Source organism: Balaenoptera ricei, chromosome 2 (assembly GCF_028023285.1).
Source record: "Balaenoptera ricei isolate mBalRic1 chromosome 2, mBalRic1.hap2, whole genome shotgun sequence".
Taxonomy (NCBI): Eukaryota; Metazoa; Chordata; class Mammalia; order Artiodactyla; family Balaenopteridae; genus Balaenoptera; species Balaenoptera ricei.
The window spans coordinates 60,248,145-60,267,459 of NC_082640.1; the positions used below are offsets into that span (position 1 = coordinate 60,248,145).

The window sequence follows — 19,315 nt, forward strand, 5'->3', positions numbered from 1 at the left end:
TGGGTTGTGGAACAGAAATCAGCCTTTCAGTTTTGAATATGAAATAGCTTAAAGCTTAGTTTTGTCAGAGCTGCAAATACTGGGTTTAAATGAGACGTTGTCTAAGATTGTTCTCTAAAAAATGTGAGATTCTGCCGCTGCTGTCTGGGGGAGGACATAAATTGCCACACATTTAGTTAGCTGTCTTTTCCCATACAAGTATTCACCAAAGAGAGCAAGAGAATTAGTTGACTAGCAGCATGCTGGAGAGGGGAAACAATGAATGAATAATAAACGATTTGCAGAGGAGTTCCCAATGGACTTGTGATAAAAGCAGGAAATTCAGAGAGTTTATTAAGCTGATGTAGGGAAGATTAGAGGCTTTTAAATATGGGTCTGATTGATGTAAAGGTAAACTTTCTTCAAGATACTGGGATTCAGTGCAATAACGAGGATTGTGTGACCAATTACAGACTAGCACCTTGTTGATGGAGACTGTGCATGGAAGATGCAGATAAATGGAACTAGGCTGAGAGCAGTAATGGGAGCGAAAAAGGGCACAGAGAAATACTCCATTGGGATCCAGATGTGGAGTGGTGTAGGGGGAGTGGTTCAATTTATAAAGCAAGTTTGGCGCCCGGCAGAAATCATGCCAGAAAGGCTGGAGTGCTAGGTGAGGCCATCTTTTGGATCGGGGCACCGCCTGGTCCATAAGGTCAAGGGCTTGTGAGAGAGTGGGTCAGGGGGTGAGCGGAGGGGCAGGAGTTCAGGAAGGCTGAGCGATTCCTCAGTGGGAAACAGGATATTCAAGGCGGTGGTTTCAGTGTGGAAAGCAGGAGACCCCAGTGTTCGTTCGGGGCGTGGGAGCAGGGAGAGGGAAGTGGAAGAAGAGGGATGGTGAGGAGTAATCCCTTCCCAGATTATTGAGACCCAAGAATTCAGAAAGCTTGGCAAGGAGCTCTGGAAAAAATGGCCCACGTGCTTTTCTTCCTGGGGAAGGAAGGAAAGATGGTAGAAGAGGCGAGGTCCGGACTAGATTCAGGGTTCGGGGGTCACAGCGCCTCCAATTGCCTGTAGGGAGGGAGAGGCTCCGGAACTCGGCAGAAAGCGGCATCCTGCTGGGCGTCCGGTGTGACGAGCCTTGTAGAGCTCCGGGAAAGCGAGCTGCCGCCTAGAGCGGGAAATTCGGTTGGGCAGCGGCGTTGGGCCTTCAAATGTCGCTGCCGCCGGACCTCGGGCGGCTTTTACCTATTTGGCTCAAATTCTGGGCTCTAAAGCCCGGGCGAAATTGTTACTTTTGCTCCGACTGGGCCCTGTCGCATCGTCAGGTTTACAGGCTGGACCCAGCAGAGGCTTTTCTCTTCGGCCCAGCGGGTCCACCTGTGGTCCCTGAGCCTCGGGAGACCCGGGACGTGGCCCCCGCCCCAGGAGAAAGCCAGTTGGTGGCACTTGTCTCCGCAAATTGGAACAAGATGTGCCTGCGCTCACCTGCGCGCGGTGTTCTCCCCACCCCGGGAGAGTTTAGTAGTAAAACCCAGAGGAGTTAGAGCTTAAATCACTCTGGCCCTGCGGAGCGCACAATAAAGGAGGGAACTTGAGACCTACAGAAACCGCGCGGGTCGGGAGTCACAGGAGCCGCCAGGCCCGATCCTCGCAGGCTCCCCAGCCGGGTGGAGCCGGGGTTTGTCTCAAACAAACCCTCTCCCCTCCCGGACGAGGGGGCCAAATGAGACCATTCAATTAAATGTTTAATTGCGAATTCTGGTATGGTTTCTGGAAGGTTAATCACAGCTGTCTCAATTATTTATGGCTTTTTGGCAAATTTCCGACCAGATAAGAAGTATATTCTATTGTGAAGCGTCTTGCAGGAAATCTGATAAATATTTGATTATTCCTTTCAGCTACAAGGATTCTGCGTCCACGCCCCAAGACCCGCGGGGCAAGCGGGATTTGGGAACTCCTCCCTTGGTTGGGGCGCCCCGGGCGACGGCGGGTCGCGCAAGGAGCCGGCCGCCCACACCTGGCTCCCGGGCCCTCGGGCAGCGGAGAAGCCCGGGCCGCCGTCCTGGAGGAGGGCGCGGGCGCCAGGGCCCGGCCCCTCGGCCTCCCGGGGTCGCGGCGCTCAGCCCGCCGGCGGCTCGAGGTGTTTCTGAGCGCGCCTTGGCGAGGGTCCGGGGTCCTGGGTCCGGCGCCCCGGGCCGAGTCGCCGCCGAGCCCTGGGAGCGGCCTCCGCCGAGGCGGCAGGGACTTCCCGAGAGTCGGTCCCACTGGCCTCGGAGCCGCCGTCCCCGCCCCGAGCCCAGCCGGGCTTCGGCCCCGCAGCCCGACCGCGCGGAAGACGCCGGGTCCCGGGCGGCGGAAGTACAGAGCGCACTGGGATGCGTTCGCTTTTTCTCTTTTTTTTCCGTTTGAAATTGGATCTCTTTATTTTCTATTTGCAAAGGAGTAAAAACAGCATATACAAAACTCGGCAGCCTTGTGAGGCTCCAAAACAAGTGTCCTGAACATTAGGTAGCTAAGTTTGCTTTCAACAATCCGATGAAACTTCTGTATTTTCCAGTCCCCTCCGCCCCCAGTCTTGAATCTGATACGTATTAAAACCATTTTTTCCCCCCGACCAGATCTTTTTTCTTGGTAATGTTTGATCCTTATCTGACAGAAATTATTACCAATGTCACTCAGTGACCGGCTTAGCACTGACCGTTGGCTTAAGGTGGAGAAACGATGAGAACAAGATATGAAAAGGTCAACATCTCCTGGCAGACACTCCTCCCGTTCAGCTGTGAGGCGTGCACAGGAGTTGAAAACTTAAATTCAGAGCCCTTGTGACCGTCTGTTTTATTTTTACTTCGGTTTTCATTGCAGTTATTTGAGAAAATACTTTAGGGTGATTCACTATGGTTAATCTTTTTGGATCCCTAATTTTTATTCTGGAGAATTTCAGTTCAGCGATGCTATTTCTATAGGAGACTCTCAGTATTGGCCGCTAGGAAACTTTAAGCAGACCAACGAATATAATGCTTTAAATTCATTTCAAATAGCCCCCAAAACATATTATGTAATTAGAATGTAAAACTGTTATATAAACATCTTTCACTCAAACCTATAAAAGGGAAATTTAGAGCAGGTTAACTTTTAGTAAGTCTTTAATTAAGATACTTCCGGAGTTGGAATTAACGTTTTTCTTTCAAATTTGTATTGCTTTAACAAGAAAAGTCATCATTGCAAACAGAATAAGTTATTTTATTACAAGAACAAAACAGACTTGCTAATTTTATGTCTAATTTTACCCACATTACAAATGCAAAGAATATATTATCATAGGATGTAAGTTACCAGACTCCAAAATATTGTGCATAAATGAAATAAACTCAACTTGCAGAATTAGAAAGAACATTAAAGTATCTACAGTCTTTATAAATAGTGCAAAGTATATACCATATCTACAGAGTATAAACATGTGAAAATGAACTTCTTAAGGAACAGTTAGAATGTTTGATCAATTTAAAATATTAATGAGGGTACTCAAATATACAACCAACCAAAACATTTATTTTTTCTCTTTTTTTAAGAAAAACTGTCGAGCTTCTTCCCAGGCCTGCTGAGGAAATCTGTTAGCCAGCTCAAGATAGTCTTGGGAACCAAGACATTTTCCTGAGAGAGGAAAAAAAAGAAGAGTAAAATTAAAAAGAGTTAAATTCTTCAAAATTTAAGAAATGAAAATTATTTTGATATCTGAGTACAAAATGGAGACATACTCTTCAAATAAATCATGATGCAAATTTAAGTAAAGGTAACTGATCTATATCTATCTATAGTATAAAATATATAAAATATATTTTCATCACAATCTATTTCATGCTTCTAACCTATTCAGACATTAACCCCTATGTAAAACATTATGAAAAACATTGGTTTTGGACTCTGGAGTAAGAAAATAAGTAAATAAGTATGGTAAACAAAATAAAGTGACAGTCATGTATTCCATCCTTAAGTTAGCCTTGAAAGGCTAAATCTGTATGTAAACTTTACATTTATTTTCTAAAATAGTCTATTTAATCTAAAACATGATTTTAGTTTAAACATAACTTTAAAAATGCTCAGATCTGGCATTCAGTCACCTAACAAAGCAGAGGGAACTATCAGGAGCTTTACTGGCTATTGAAACAAACGATCTCATGGCCGGCCAGTCATCTAGCAGCGAGTATTTGAAAAACAGAATTCTTCCTCAGCAATAAGAATGTGGTGCTGCCAGGAGCTGCTTTACACTTAGAACTTAGAGGTTCACCTGGGCAATGAACTCAACATCTTGAAACATCGTGAAACATTTTTGGGGGATTTAATCTAAGCAAAAGGGGAACAGATGTCCAAGGTGCAAACTGGCAACTTAGTGTGGCACCATCATTTTTTAAAATCAAGTAAGCATATTATGAGCTGTCACCAGTAGAGTGATGACTTTTTCTAAGCAAAGCAGAGAACAGTTCCCTATTTGTTGTTTTGTGGATTAACCCATAGTAAATCCACATTGGGGAAAGCATGAAAGTCAGAGAAGATGGTCCCTTGGAAAAGGAAAGAAGGTTGAAACCAAGCAGACAGAGTCAGCCCCTGGGACTTCGCCTGCCAGATAGGCAGCAAATTGTGACTCATCCTTATGTCAGGAGAAAGAGGAAGATAAAAGAATGTCTATACTTCTTACTCGCAAAAAAAATTGCTGTACAATTAAAAATAAATACATTAGAAGATTTTTCTAGGCATTTTCATAAATTCAAAATTTAAAACATTGTTTTGTAAGGTATAGTAACAAATTATGCTGATTTCTCTCTAGCCTCCAACAGCTTAAAAAAAAAATGCTGTCACTGAGTCAAGGCAGAAGTGAACTTGCACACTAACGCAGGCTTAGACAAATGGTACCAACTATGATGTTGACTTGAATTTCTAAAAAGGGGCATAGCTTTCTGTTTACTTCTCTGAGTGCCTGAGCCAATAAAACGTGACATTTTTTCATGATATTGTTACAGTTTTAGTTACATTATCTTTTATGTACTTTGCAACACCTGCCCACTGTAAATAATGTGTGTGTGTGAGACAGACAGACAGACACACACACACACCCCAGAGTGACCTCCCCTTCTCCCAAGTAAGGGCTACTGAATGGGTGCCCCATAGGGTTTTGCTGGGAGTAGACCTCTGGCCACGTTAAAGACTATCAAACTAATGGAAGAATTGGGGAAAATCTGAATTAAGGTCTCATTAATCAGAGATGCTGTCACGAGAGCCAGACAAAGAGCAACTTGTACTTCTCAATTACAGTGTGGGTAGCTCACAGTGTGGGTAGCTCATTTAAAATGCACTTTAAAATTCTACATCTCAGCTCTGATCACAGGACTCACCTCAGCAGGAATGCTATAGGGAAAAAAACTTTGTAAATCTTTTGGCCCCTGAACTGTGCTGTGCTCATCTGATGGCTTTTTCGTCATGTAGAACAATTTCACACTTTTATTTTCAATAAAAAATGCAAGTACTTGAATTTAAGGGGATGTATGGGCTACTATCAATGACGATTTTATTCTGAACATGGAACCAAATGTATGTGATTTCAGCATTTATGTGATAATGTAGGCCAATATTAATGATCTGATTGTCTCTTGTATTGCAAAGTAGCTCTTTAGTAATTATTCGCCATTTATTATACCTTGCATGAGGTGAGTATAAATGACATAAAGATGTTTTGTGCTTTTCTTTTACTTCCATAGATTTCTCTGTATATTCTGATGTACTCATGCTTGATGACAAAATCAACTTCTTTATTCCCTGAAATATATTTGTTACCCGAATCTCAAATATTTTAGGTGATGTAATAAATTGATTTCTCTAACAGTTTCAGAGGGTTGAGTGAGAAATGTCCAGCTAACAAACACATGACACTTAATTTCAATAGAGACGTACCTTTGGGCTGATAAGACTGAGTATCTGCCTGACCTGGAGTCTGTGCAAAATCCTGTGTGAAACGAGAAAAGTGTTTTTTTAATACCAATGCTACGAACAGAGAATTTTGCTGAGCGTGGCTTTAAAACTGCTTCTGAATTCTGAGGCAACTATTTTTTTTTAACATCTTTATTGGAGTATGATTGCTTTACAGTGTTGTGTTAATTTCTGCTGTATAACAAAGTGAATCAGCTATACGTATACATATATCCCCATATCCCCTCCCTCTTGCGTCTCCCTCCCACCCTCCCTATCCCATCCCTCTAGGTGGTCACAAAGCACCGAGCTGATCTCCCTGTGCTATGCAGCTGCTTCCCACTAGCTATCTATTTTACATTTGGTAGTGTATATATGTCAATGCTACTCTCTCACTTCGTCCCAGCTTACCCTTCCCCCTCCCTGTGTCCTCAAGTCCATTCTCTATGTCTCCATCTTTATTCCTGTCCTGCCCCTAGGTTCATCAGAACCATTTTTTTTTTTTAGATTCCATATCTATGTGTTAGCATACGGTATTGTTTTTCTCTTTCTGACCTCCTTCACTCTGTATGACAGACTCTAGGTCCATCCACCTTACTACAAATAACTCATTTTCATTTCTTTTTATGGCTGAGTAATATTCCGTTGTATATATGTGCCACATCTTCTTTACCCATTCATCTGTCGATGGACACTTAGGTTGGTTCCATGTCCTGGCTATTGTAAAGAGTGCTGCAATGAACATTGTGGTACATGTCTCTTTTTGAATTATGGTTTTATCAGGGTATATGCCCAGTAGTGGGACTGCTGGGTCGTATGGTAGTTCTATTTTTAGTTTTTTAAGGAACCTCCATACTGTTCTCCATAGTGGCTGTATCAATTTACATTCTCAACAACAGTGTAAGAGGGTTCCCTTTTCTCCACACCCTGAGGCAACTATTTTTGCATGAATAGTTTGGAGCCCAAATATAAAAGCTGAAGAAACTGACATGTAATTCAGGTTCTCATACGTTTAAATCAAATAATGATGACTCAAATCTTGCTAAGTATCACCAGGGGCCAGGTTGTTGCCTCCTGTGGAAAGTACAACTTTGTTTTATATCTAACAAACTGAATTCTTTAGCCAAATACTGTCTTAAAATATTGACAGATTTTTAACATTTTAAAAAGCACAACTATAAAAGCCCTTACGTATTCTGCAGCTGTATCTTTTTTTTAATTGAAGTATAATTGACATACAGTATCATATTAGTTCCAGGTGTGCATCATAGTGATTCTGTATTCATATACATTCCGAAACGGTCACCACGATATGTCTAGTTATCATCTGTCACCATACAAATTTATTATATTATTGACTATATTTTCTATGCTGTACATTACGTTCCCATGACATTTATTTTATAGTTGCAAGTCTGTACCTCTTAATTCCCTTCACCTATTTTGCCCACCTCCCACCTCCCCATGCCTCTTTCCCAACCACCAGATTGTTCTCTGTATCTATGAGTCTGTTTCTGTTTTGTTATGTTTGCTTGTTTTTTATATTCCACATATAAGTGAAACCATAGGGTAAAATTGCCTTTCTCTGTCTGACTGATTTCATGTAGCATAATACTCTTTAGGGCCATCCATTCTGCAGCTAAATCTTAAAGTCTAGTAATTTTACTCTTAGATGGAACATGAAAAATGTCATCTATAATATGTAAAGTTTCAGGAACCTAGGACAAACTACTAGCTCTTATTTTTAATATAATTTTCTAGTAAGTGTTAATCATCTAACACAGGGGACCTTGAAGAACCATTTTATAAACTAAAATCCAATGTATTTTCATTCCCTTGAGCACAATTATTTATAGAAAAAAACCAAACTTGATTTAACTCCAGCAATCTAAAGTGCTATCCCAAATAAGCATTATAAGAAATTTCTGTAGTATTTATAAAATCTGTGTGCTAAAATAAAATGTATGTTAAATGTGTTACATTTACATTAAATTACATTTAATTGTGTGTTAACTGTAATGGAGAAGAGTTGAATTAGAAGTACTCTGAGATCAGCATCACATGAAAATAATAATATGATCCTTACTTTAGATTCTGATACCATTTATAGTTTATAAATTGTTTTCCAAGCAGTTGCAAATGTAAGGGACTAAGCTGGTACAGATGCAAAATTGTCTTTGCTCAACAATCACTCTCTTGGTTCAACAATCACTGTCCTGGTTGAGGCCTCTCTGCTCATGCCATGAAAAACTGCGTATCACCTCCCTGGCAGTCCCTGTCCCCCTTTCTTGCCTTACTTTTCTCCAGAGCACTTAATACCATCTGACATGCTATTTATTTTACTTATTTATTTGTTTTTTGTTTGACTCCCCCCATTCTAATGAAAGATCTTTAAAGGAAGGAATTTGTATCTGTGTTATTTGCTGCTGTATTTCCAGTGCCTAGAGCAGTGCCCAGCACACCGAGGGCACTAAAAAATTACCTGTTGAATGAAAGAAAGAATGAATTTTAAGATCACAGTCTTAAAATTCTCTATAACATATTTCCTGTTTAAATTTAATCCTAAGGCTGTAAGAATATCTGAAGAATCCTAAATGTTAATTATGATGGTTATATAAAAATTCATTAAGATTTTAATTATTAATCACAAGATGTTCTTTGAAAAATCTGTACCCTACCTATAGATCTGAATATCTTTGAAAAATTTTTCAGAAACTGGAATCCAGACTCAAACAGAACAATTAAGCTGAAAATAAAACATTTCTAAACAATTGATCTAGTATGTTTATTAACTGATCATCTAATAGAGGATAGTTTAAGAAATGTAAACCACTAATTGCCATCTAAGGTGAAGAAGGCTTGGGGGACTCTTTAGCCATCCCAACCAGCTGGGCACAGTTACACCCTTTCAAAAGTGATATTCGTATATCAGCCGGAATAAGGAACAATAACCATACAGAGCTCTGCTTTCTGTTTCATTATTATGAACAGAAAACACTGTCTATTAATCACATGTGCATCATGGAACAAAAACAGATTGGTTTTAGGGTGGAACATTTGAAGGAAAATGGAAGATTTTCAGCAAATAATGATATACAATGACAGAAAAAAAAAATCACAGGATTAGCTATTAGCAAATGTTAAAGAATAGCCAACTTGATTTTCAGTCAAGACTGGGTTAATTTAGATGTGGAAATACTGCTTTGCTTTGCTACAGCACTAATTCTGATTCCAGTCCTACAGAATTTAACTGGATCAGAAAAATATAAGGCCATACTTAAACGTTTTAGATTTAAGAAAAAGCAACATAACAGATTTTTATTATACACACACAGGCTGTGTGTGTATTTATTTATTTAAAAATTTATTTAAAATATTTATTTAAAAATTTACAAATAAACTGACATTTTAATTGATCTTTCTTCAGCAATCATTATCTTTTCCCTATAAATAGACAAAAAGCAAGATGAAATTAACAGTTAAAGCCTTAAAGAAGTCTTTTAAAAAACATTTCCTTAGTGCAGGCTTACCATTTCATTAATTGGAAAAATACCCTTTTCTTAAAATCCTCCAAGTAGAAATTATACAACACTCAAACCCCAGTTTTACTATCATGATATTTTAGAAATTAATTTCAAGCACAGAAATATGTGAAAATTTTAAAAGGTGGCGTGGATGGCAAGAATAAACAGCTGGTTCGCTTTTACTTTTCAATTGCATCAGCTTACTACACACAGAGCCAGAGACTTAGGCATAACACAGAAGGTACCTGAATGAACGTGGCCAGGAGAACACAGCTCATCTCCTGCTCCAGAATGATCTTGTTCTGAAGATTGTTGTAACAAGCAGCGATAAGTGAAGGGAACAGCACTTTGATCAGCCGTGGGTCACTGAAATACTGGAAGGGCAACTGGCAAAGCTTCTGCAGCACCGTCGGGTGGCGGCCGGACTGCACGATGACCTGAAACAGAGGAGGAACCCCAGGTCAGCTGCCAAAAAGCCCCGGCCTGCCTGCCCTGTTTCCCCCTTCCCCAGCCAATAGTGCCAGTAAGAACCATGGAGAACACGCTGAATAAGTGTAAGGAGGAAAAAAAAAAGACTCCTAAACTCCTTACCAGAGCTTAACTTAAGTGATATTTGAAAGGAGCAGAAAAGAAAGAAATCTCATTTCCTAACTTAAGGAAAAGATTCCAAAAGTTCTGCACCCATTTAAAAATTCTTATAATCCACAAGGAATCATGCATTTATCATGGAGACAGGCTGCCTGTGAAATGGGTTCGGGATACACACTGCTTTAACAGAGTGCCCCACCCTTCACTCTTCCCCTTAAAGCAAAACAGCCATATTCCTTAAAACCTGCAAAGAGCTCACTCACAAGAAAGATACCCTTTCCTATAGTCCTGCCCACTAACCTAGCTCACGGAATATATTGAACGCAGATAGATCTATTCTGTATGCAGACAAACCCTTGGAAAGAAAAGGGGATTGTAAAGGGAATGGGAACAGTTTCAGCAAACACAGGCTCCAAAAGTTCCTTCCTCCGATCCATACAGCTTATCTATGTTTCCATCAGTGCCATTGAGTCTAAAAGGAGAATTGTTTAGATAAATGAGACTGTTGTCTTGAAGCAGTCTAGGTTTACAACTGTGTACATTTTAAGAAATGGGGCAATGCAATTAATGGGCTTGCAGGGAAGCCCTCCTAACTTACTCCCTAGGCCTACATGATAAACTAAGAAATGTCAAAATCAGATCTGTTTCAAGTAACCTTGATTAGACTGTTCTAATATAAAAGAGCTGGGTGACCCAAAGCCCACTTCTTGGTATAGGAGGAAGCTCAGGGAAGGTTAGGAACACTGTAAAATCTAAGGTCAAGACCGTAAATTGTACTTGGAAAAACACAGTTTTACAGGTACACACCCAGACAGGACTGCATTCAAATTAAAACCAGAAGGACAGAATGAAACAGCAGAGGCAGGAGAAACATAAATTACAGGGATTTACAAGTTTTCAAAGTACTTTTAACAATACTTTAAGAACACACTCTCAGATGATAATGCAGTTTGGTTTAAGAAGAAAATCAACAAAGTAATAGTTCACATATTTTAGTTCAATAGCTAAAATGACATCAAAAACCTTTAGAGAATGTTGATAGGGACTTGTTAATACCTTCAAATCCAGCAGGAATTTTAAAGACTTGCAGTGTGACAATTCAGCACATGGCTATATGCTGCCATTTCTGACACTGGCTGAGAAAAATATGCCCTATCATCCACTTTATTGATAAAGCATTTGCTTACATCTTTATTTTAATTATTAGCTACAAATTTTGTAGCACAGCCAAATGATCATCACTTTAGAATTTATAATGATACCATTATTAGAAGTCTCTTTTCTCCCTTTGGACAAAAATTAAGAAGAAGTCTTTTCTTTGGAACTTCACTGTTAAAATGCTATTATTGTAAGACTCACTAATTGAAAAGACATTAAACTGGACAGTCTGGCTAGCACAGGCACAATGTTAACTCAAAGATGACAATTCCTGGTTCCTGGTAAATTAGCCCAGAACATGAGAGCTTAACCATAACTTATTCCACCTGGACTCCTGACTCTCGCTGGGGTGAGGCAGAGCGCCTTGGGGGTCAGTCCCCTCTGGGAACAGAGCTGGCTATCAGTTGCCTGTTGAAAAAGTGAGTTTACAGAGGTCACCAGCAGTGTCGTGAGATGACCTGCCAGAGGCCACTACCTTTAAGTCCTCAGACTGCGGAAGACACAAATGGATGCAGGCAGTTTGGTTACCTTGGGGTAAGGAGTTCTACCCATAGGACTAACTATGACAGGACTCAACCAGATTATAGGTAAGGGGTCCAGTCCGTGAGAGCCACACCTCCTGGCTTGGCTGTGAGCCAGAGTAGGACATGTAGTCGTCACTGTCCCTCAAATCACACTTCAGACATTGTGGGGAGACAGGATTAGGAGACCCCGGAAGTGGCCAACCTGTAGCACTGAGACTCAGTTGGCGAGACTACTCCTGGATAATTCAGGTGGGCTCTTGGCACAGAGTAGTGGCAGTTTGATGTCATGAGCACAGCTGAATAATCATCTGAATTAGGCTAATAAGCACTTCCTGTAGGGGCAGGGAAGCAAGGCTGGGATGCAAACAGCCTGACCTCAAAGCTCAGGGCCTTGGGTACCAGGAGAGAGTTTCCTGAGGGGCTCTTGACAGATTAGGGGATGAAGGCATGATTCAGTTTTACTTCATCCACTCACTCCCAGGCCTTAGGGGGTAGGTCAAATGTCACCTTGGACTACTTAAGCTTTCCAAAATCAGTAGAAAGTCAATAGAGTGTCATCACGGGACATGAAGTTCTTGCTGAATGAAAGAAACGTACATAAGAGAAATCTCAGACATACAATATGATGTAAATATGTCTCTCTGTATGCCTTCCTCATGGAGCTGCAACTAAATCAATAACTGCTGGTCTGTCACCTTTGTCCAGACAAAGGGCTGCCAATAAGGCCTAAGGTGGTACTACCCTGAGCCTGGCCAGGCCACCTGCCCTTCCTTTCAAGACACACAGGCCAACACAAATATAAAGAAGCTTTTCACAGAGCTCCTTTCCAGAGTACTGCACCAAGGGAAGGATGTGACCTGCCTGTAGATTTCTTTGGTGGCCACAGTCATCAGAGACAGTAGGTAGGGAGCTGGTGTGGCCTCAATAGTAATGCGAAACCTCCTCTCAAACATGATGTCCATTTTCAGATGCAGAGTAGGGCTCCAAGGAAACCAAGGGAATTTCTAGCAACATTCAGATCAAAAGAGACTGAAACTGAACTTGCCTCTTGCTCTTAGGTGTGATTCTAAAATAGGTACTAACTTAAGAAGAACTAGGAGATCTGAGTTCCTGCCTTCACTCTAGTCACCAACTAGTTGTGTGACCTAAGCAAATAGCTCAGTTGCTTTGGGTTTTAATTTTTTAAAAAGTATACTTTTCATTGAAGTATAACACACACACCCATTAAGTTAATAGCTTGATTTTTCACGAAGTGAACCCACCTGTGTCGCCAGCACCCAAATAAAGAAAGAGAACACGACCAAGGGTTCTGGGTCTTTAATATACTCTTTCTCACTGAAAATTAGATTCCTGCATTTTGAATTTAAGACAAGTCACAGAAACTACTTGACTGTATTAGAACATAAGATCTCTCTTATGTTCTTAGCACTTCAAGGCCTTCTTGGATTCAGTCTCGATCGATCATTCTCTGGAGAGAATTCTCCTTTGGTCTTCTAAGCAAAGGCCAGTGGGCCTAATTCCTCAGTCACTGAAGAAAGACACTTTTTACCCAAATGCCCTGGCACTCACCACCTTTTTCTTTGGTATCATTGGCAAGGGGTTGGGGGAGGGAGTAGGGAGAGGGTAAGAGAGGAAGTGGGAGAGAGACCCTCACTTCCTTTTCTTTTTAGAACTATCAACAGTTCTGGGAAGAAGGGGCTTTAGAAAAAGGAAAGTTGCATGCTGCCAACGTGTGCTATAGTCTGTGGAAAGGGGGCCAAGAGGATCTGAATGCTGGCATTAAAAAGGCATCTGGGAAAAAAATAAAAATAAAAGGAATCTGGAGTAGACAAGTGGACATGTTGATTCTTTCACCTGTTGATCCCTGACTACCCATTAAGCCTTCTGGCTCCAATCTTTGCACTTCCTACCAAGTGAAGCATAATCTGGGTGCACTGAGTAAGAGAGCCAGAAGAGAGCTCTAAATTCAGCGGACGTTTGCTGAATGCCTCCTGTGAGCCAAGTGCTGTTGGGGACATGGACAGGAATCAAGTTTTAGCTCTCAGGGAGATGAAGTATGTCCACAGTAGACAATGTTACAAAGGAGCCTGGGTCATCAGAGAGGGAAGGATAAGGTACTAGGGGACCCCTCACCTCCTTCCTTAGGCGAGGAAGGCTGCACTGAGAAGGTGGGTTGGACCTTCAAGGCTAGATCTGATCTGAGCACTGAGAATTGTAGGTGGAGGAATTTTAGGTGGAGAGAAGAAATGCCTAGGTTCAATAACCAGCCTGTCTTTGTCTGCTCAGGCTGCCATTACAAAATACTATAGACTGTGTGCCTTAAATGACAGAAATTTATTTTCGCACAGTTCAGGAGCCTGGAAGTCTGACATCAGGGTGCAGCATGGTTGGGTTCTGGTGAGCGCTCTCTTCCTGGTTTGCAGACTTGACACCTCAGTGTGTCCTCATGTTGCCTTTCCTTAGTGAGTGCACATGGAAAGAGAGATCTCTCTCTTCCTCTTCTTATAAGGCCACCAATCCTATCACATTAGGACCCCACCCTCATGACCTCGTTTAACCTTAATTAACTCTTAAAAGCCCTATCTCCAAGTACAGTCACATTGGGGGTTAGCATATGAATTTTGGGGAGATACAATTCAATCCGTAGCTCAGGTCTGATTCCTCATCACCCCTGGCCAGAATAAAGTTTCATTAGCTGGCTACCCTCACTAACCAGGTGGATCTTAGAAGTGACTGGGTCAGTTGTCTCTCAGTGGGCATAAGCCGTGAATCTGCAGGCTCAAGGGTGCTTGGTGTTAGGTAGCCCTGGGCTCTAGGCCTGGCTCTGGTCAGTTAACCAGTTAGAGCCTCAGTGTTCTTTCAATAAAATAGAGGTAGATGGCAGCCTTCAGGGTTTACATGAGGATCAAATGAGACAGTGTCCGTGACCACAATGCATTAATAAAAAACAATGTTAGTTATGAGTGTTTGGTTAGCTCACCAGCTCTGCTGCTCTGAGTCTTCTCCTGCCGGATCTGGCTTCCCTACACTTGCAGGACCAGAAGTCCCCTCCCAGCGTGAGCCCTAATGAATGCTTTCCATCATCCCACCCCCATCTCTCCATAAGGGCTGCTCATTAGAACAGGGCGTCTGGCAGCTGCAGGCCCTGCTCTGGCTGGGACTCATCAGCAAGCTTAATGCCACCTGGGAAGCCACCGCGGCGGCCTCTCCCTGGCCCTGCCTGCACAGGAGACAGCTATGCAAACAGTGCTGGGGATGCAGCTAGGACCTTGTGGTGGTGGGGTAGGAAGTACATTCTGAAGGCTCTGAAAAGAAAATCCTAGCATAAGCACGATCCAAGAAATGCAGGTAGTAGTACAGAGAAACAGTCTTAAGCTTATTCTGTGTGTGTGTGTGTGTGTGTGTGTGTGCGCACGCGCGCGTGCACGTGTGTTTTGAGGTTGTTGTGCTAGACTTGTCAATCTGAAAACAGAGCAGGAAGGGCCGAAGCTAATAGGCTGGTGTTGTGGCCTCCTGATTCAGACCCAGGAGGAGCTTCCCTCCAAGCACTTAAGGAAATCCTTAAGCCCAGGAAGTCTTCCCAGGTAGCACAGCCTGAGAATGCCTCTCCTTTTCAACCCAAAGACAAGGCAGCAGCTATTACATATTTAAGTGTGTGTAGCTTAATTCCTAGTTCCAGAAGGGCAGCAACTGTATCTTTTACTCTTCTGTCCTCCATTGCTCTGCTACAGGGCTAGGCACATCAAAGTTACTGGAATGAATGAATCAAAGTGACAGAGGGTCCCTAGTTAACAAATTCTTCTGTGCCTTACCTTGGGGGAGAATCATACCACAGTCTCTTCGCATGAGGTATAGATGCCGTTTTCTGACTCGGGGGGCCTCAATTGTCTCCACATCATGTTGCCTTAGGTCTGCATAGCTAGTCCCTTGTCATAGACTGAATGTTTGCATCCCCCCCACATCCGCACTCACACACCAGTTCTTATGTTGAAATGCTAACCCTCATGTGATGGCATCAGGAGGTGGGGACTTTGGGAGGTGATTAGATCATGAGGGTGGAGCCCTCATGAATGGGATTAATACCCATATAAAAGAGACCCCAGAGGCCTCTCTAGTCCTCTTTCTGCCATGTGAGGATACGATGAGAAGTTGGTAGTCTGTAACTTGGAAGAGGGCCCTCCCCAGAACCTGAACAGGCTGGCACCTTGACCTTGGACTTCCAGCCTCCAGAACTGTGAGAAACAAATTTCTATTGTTTATAAGCTACCCAGTCTATGGAACTTTGTTATTGCAGCCCGAACTAAGACATCCCTAAAGAATGGATTTTGTGATACTCTGTCTCCTATCCTAGAAGGAAGTTGGGCTTGAGATCCTCAGCATCCTAGGCACAAACTCAGGGCTCCCTGGCCTGGTTATAAAGAGAGGTCTGGAAAAAATCCTCCTCCTTTGTGGGTGGTGGGTGACACTGGTCTCTCACTTGATGTGAAGGAATCCAAAATCTTCTAGGATATCATGCTGCCAGAACCTCAGCAATACCCAACACAGCAGAAAGCCTGTCACTGGCGGAGACATTACTCAATAGTCTATAAAGCCCCTTTCCCTACATTGTCTGAGTCTCTAAACACCCTGTGAGGTGGGCAGACAGGGATGACTATACTCTTTTATAAGAAGAGATCTAACGCTTAGAAAGTTTGAGAGACTTGTCACAGGTCCGCCAGCCAGTCACTTATGGAGCTGGGCCTGGAAAACTCTTACGACTGACTGCTGGCTTTTCTCTCACTGCTCAGGCCTGTCCAGGGCTATGAGACACTCATGAGGCTGCCCCTTCCTAGGCAGAGGGGCTCTCTGTCACCTGAGCTCATTCCAATGACTGGCTGCCAGCCAGCTTCTCGCACAACTTTGCCAGCCCAGATGAAGGTGAGGATGACATACTGTCATTCTAAACAGACTAAACCAATTGACATACACAGATTAAACCAACACAAAAGGCCTTTCTTCAAAACCCTATATTCTGTTTGGCTAGGTATCAAATAACCAGTTCTCCGCTATGTGCTGGGCTGTGCTAAGGGCTTCTCTCAAATGATCAGACCTAAGAACTTGAAAGAGAGGAACGGTTGGCAATGGGGCTAGATTCTCAGGAGTGAACTGTTGGAACATGCGACTCCGAAATGAGGACCCTCTTGTGATGGTTATGTAGTCAGCTGCCTTCTGGGTTTTGAGTGCCTGCAAATCTGGTCTTACATTTTTGAAACAACTGCTATCATCTATAATATATTTATAATGTTAATCCTTGGTATGACCTGAATAGTTTTTCCCAACAGTTAAATTTAAAGAAGAAAAAAAGGAAAGTGGAGGTAGGCTACTGAGTAGTTCTAAGTATGGTCTAGAAATGCAGTCGGCCTGGGGAGTTTGCAGATTTCACATCTGTGAAATGATAACTGCTGTACTCACTTCAAAGATCCCAAGGAGAGTGGCTAGGAAGGCCTATGGAGACTCTATCATGTTATGTAAATGGAAAACAGCCCGATTCTCCTCACCCAGAAGGCCCCCTTCCTCCAACTGTGACCACCTGGAATGCAGCCAAGAACCAGGAAGTGAGCAGGCAGACCGCTGAGCAGACAAATCAGTTCATTCATCAAAAATCTACTGAGTATCTACTCTGGCCAAGTGCTGTGTTAGGCTCGGGGAGCGGGGTAGTGAATGAGTCAGACACACCCCTGCCCTCATAGAGTGCCCAGTCTTTCCACAAAACCGATGTCAATTATTCACAGCAAAGTTCTGCAAGCTCCAACTCAGTCTACCAATTCACATTTCAGAAGCAAGTCTAACAAAGTGGATTGGAATCAGCAAATTTGGAGACTGCTGGAGATAGGTAAACTGACAACAGGAAGAAGCATCAGCTGACACGAATAAGTGACGGGTGGGAATTAAAATTATTTCAAGAAGAAATAAGAATTCAGAAAGTTGCCTGGAACCATTTAGTATATAAATGGTTGGTCTTGAGTGCATTAATGTACTGTAGTAAAATATCATATTATAACCCATTACCTTTTCTTAGTACTCTACACTTTAAAAATTTGCTTCACATACATGATAATCCTCCTGTACCTGATATCATAGTAGGTATTCATTTCTTAAGGCATCAAAAAATATATAATATATTAAGTATAATTTAAGTTTAAGAAGACAGGAGACTGTAATATTTAAAAAATGAACACAAGTAGTTAATGTTTTTTGGGGTTTTTTTTAACATCTTTATTGGAGTATAATTGCTTTACAATGGTGTGTTAGTTTCTGCTTTATAACAAAGTGAATCAGTTATACATATACATATGTCCCCATATCTCTTCCCTCTTGCGTCTCCCTCCCTCCCACCCTCTCTATCCCATCCCTCTAGGCGGTCACAAAGCACCGAGCTGATCTCCCTGTGCTATGCGACTGCTTCCCACTAGCTATCTATTTTACTAGTTTGGTAGTGTATATATGTCCATGCCACTCTCACTTTATCCCAGCTTACCCTTCGCCCTCCCCATATCCTCAAGTCCATTGACACAGACCTACTAGAGAATGGAGTTAATGTTAAATAAACATCATGTTTTAAAGGTAAGTTTGGTCTTCTGCAAAATTCACTTATATGGGAACAGCTCATTCCCTGACCATACCAAAACCATGACACTACATAATAGAAATAAAGTAGAAAAAGGTTCTGTGGCAGTTTCTTGCCCCTCTCCAAATCCATCTATCCATCCATCCCTCCAAGCATCTTAGACACAACCATGGTGTCCTATAGTAAAATCTCTCTCTCTCTAGAACTCACCTAATTCAAGGAAACAAAACAGAAAATGGTCATGTTCTGTCTTACCTACTTAGACTCTGTGAATCCTGCTGATTTTGCTAAGATCTAAGAGTGATCCTGAATTTCCCCCTTATTTAGGAGAAAGCTTTGCATTTTGTTTTATTTTTATTAGTTGTTTTTTTTTTCTCAGAATGCCCTCTGGCAAGCTTCTAACTACTTACGTCACTGGGACTCCAACCCCATGTCTGCCATGGACCAGAAGACAGAACCACACATATGGCCTGCCTGGCTCCAGATGCACGAGCAGTTGTTTAGGCAAAGACAGGCAGATGTGAATCTCCAGTTTTCAACACTCTTAAGACTATAAGCTCCATGGGAACAGGGGTTATGTCCCTTTTATTCACTGCTGTATCCCCAGCATCTGGCATAGTGTCTAGCACAGTGCCTGACAAATTATAGGTACTCAATAACCATCTGGGGAATGAATGAATGAGGACTGAGCTTTGGTTTCCAAACCTGACTCCAGGGGCCTATACCTTCCGCACCAGAGCCCTGGGTCTACTCTTCCCAGCGCCTTCTAGGTCCTCAGAGACACTGTCTTTGGACCTACAAGAACAGCTGACTGAGTACCTCAGCCAGCACCCTGTCCAATCCAACAGCCTCTTGGCACAAAGGTGCGGAGAGTAGGGCTAGGTGGGGCAGGGGCAGCGTCTTTCAGCAAGACTTGTGAGCTGGTCAGTCAAGCCTAAGGCCAAACCACCTCCGTCGGCCAGGGAGGTAGGGTG

At 42.4% G+C, this 19,315-nt stretch overlaps 1 protein-coding gene across 3 annotated transcripts in view; it reads right to left on the reverse strand.

Moving 5' to 3' along the window:
* Nucleotides 1–3,511: 3,511 nt before the first annotated feature.
* The window catches only part of SCAPER (S-phase cyclin A associated protein in the ER), a 485,805-nt gene continuing 470,001 nt past the window's right edge, over nucleotides 3,512–19,315 (reverse strand). For all 3 annotated transcript variants that reach the window (XM_059912693.1, XM_059912690.1, XM_059912691.1), the window contains 3 exons: nucleotides 9,710–9,901; nucleotides 5,926–5,977; nucleotides 3,512–3,633 (listed from right to left, as the gene is read on the reverse strand). In XM_059912693.1, coding sequence (XP_059768676.1) covers nucleotides 3,530–3,633; nucleotides 5,926–5,977; nucleotides 9,710–9,901 — 348 coding nt within the window. In that variant the 3' untranslated portion in view covers nucleotides 3,512–3,529. The remainder of the gene's footprint in view (nucleotides 3,634–5,925; nucleotides 5,978–9,709; nucleotides 9,902–19,315) is intronic.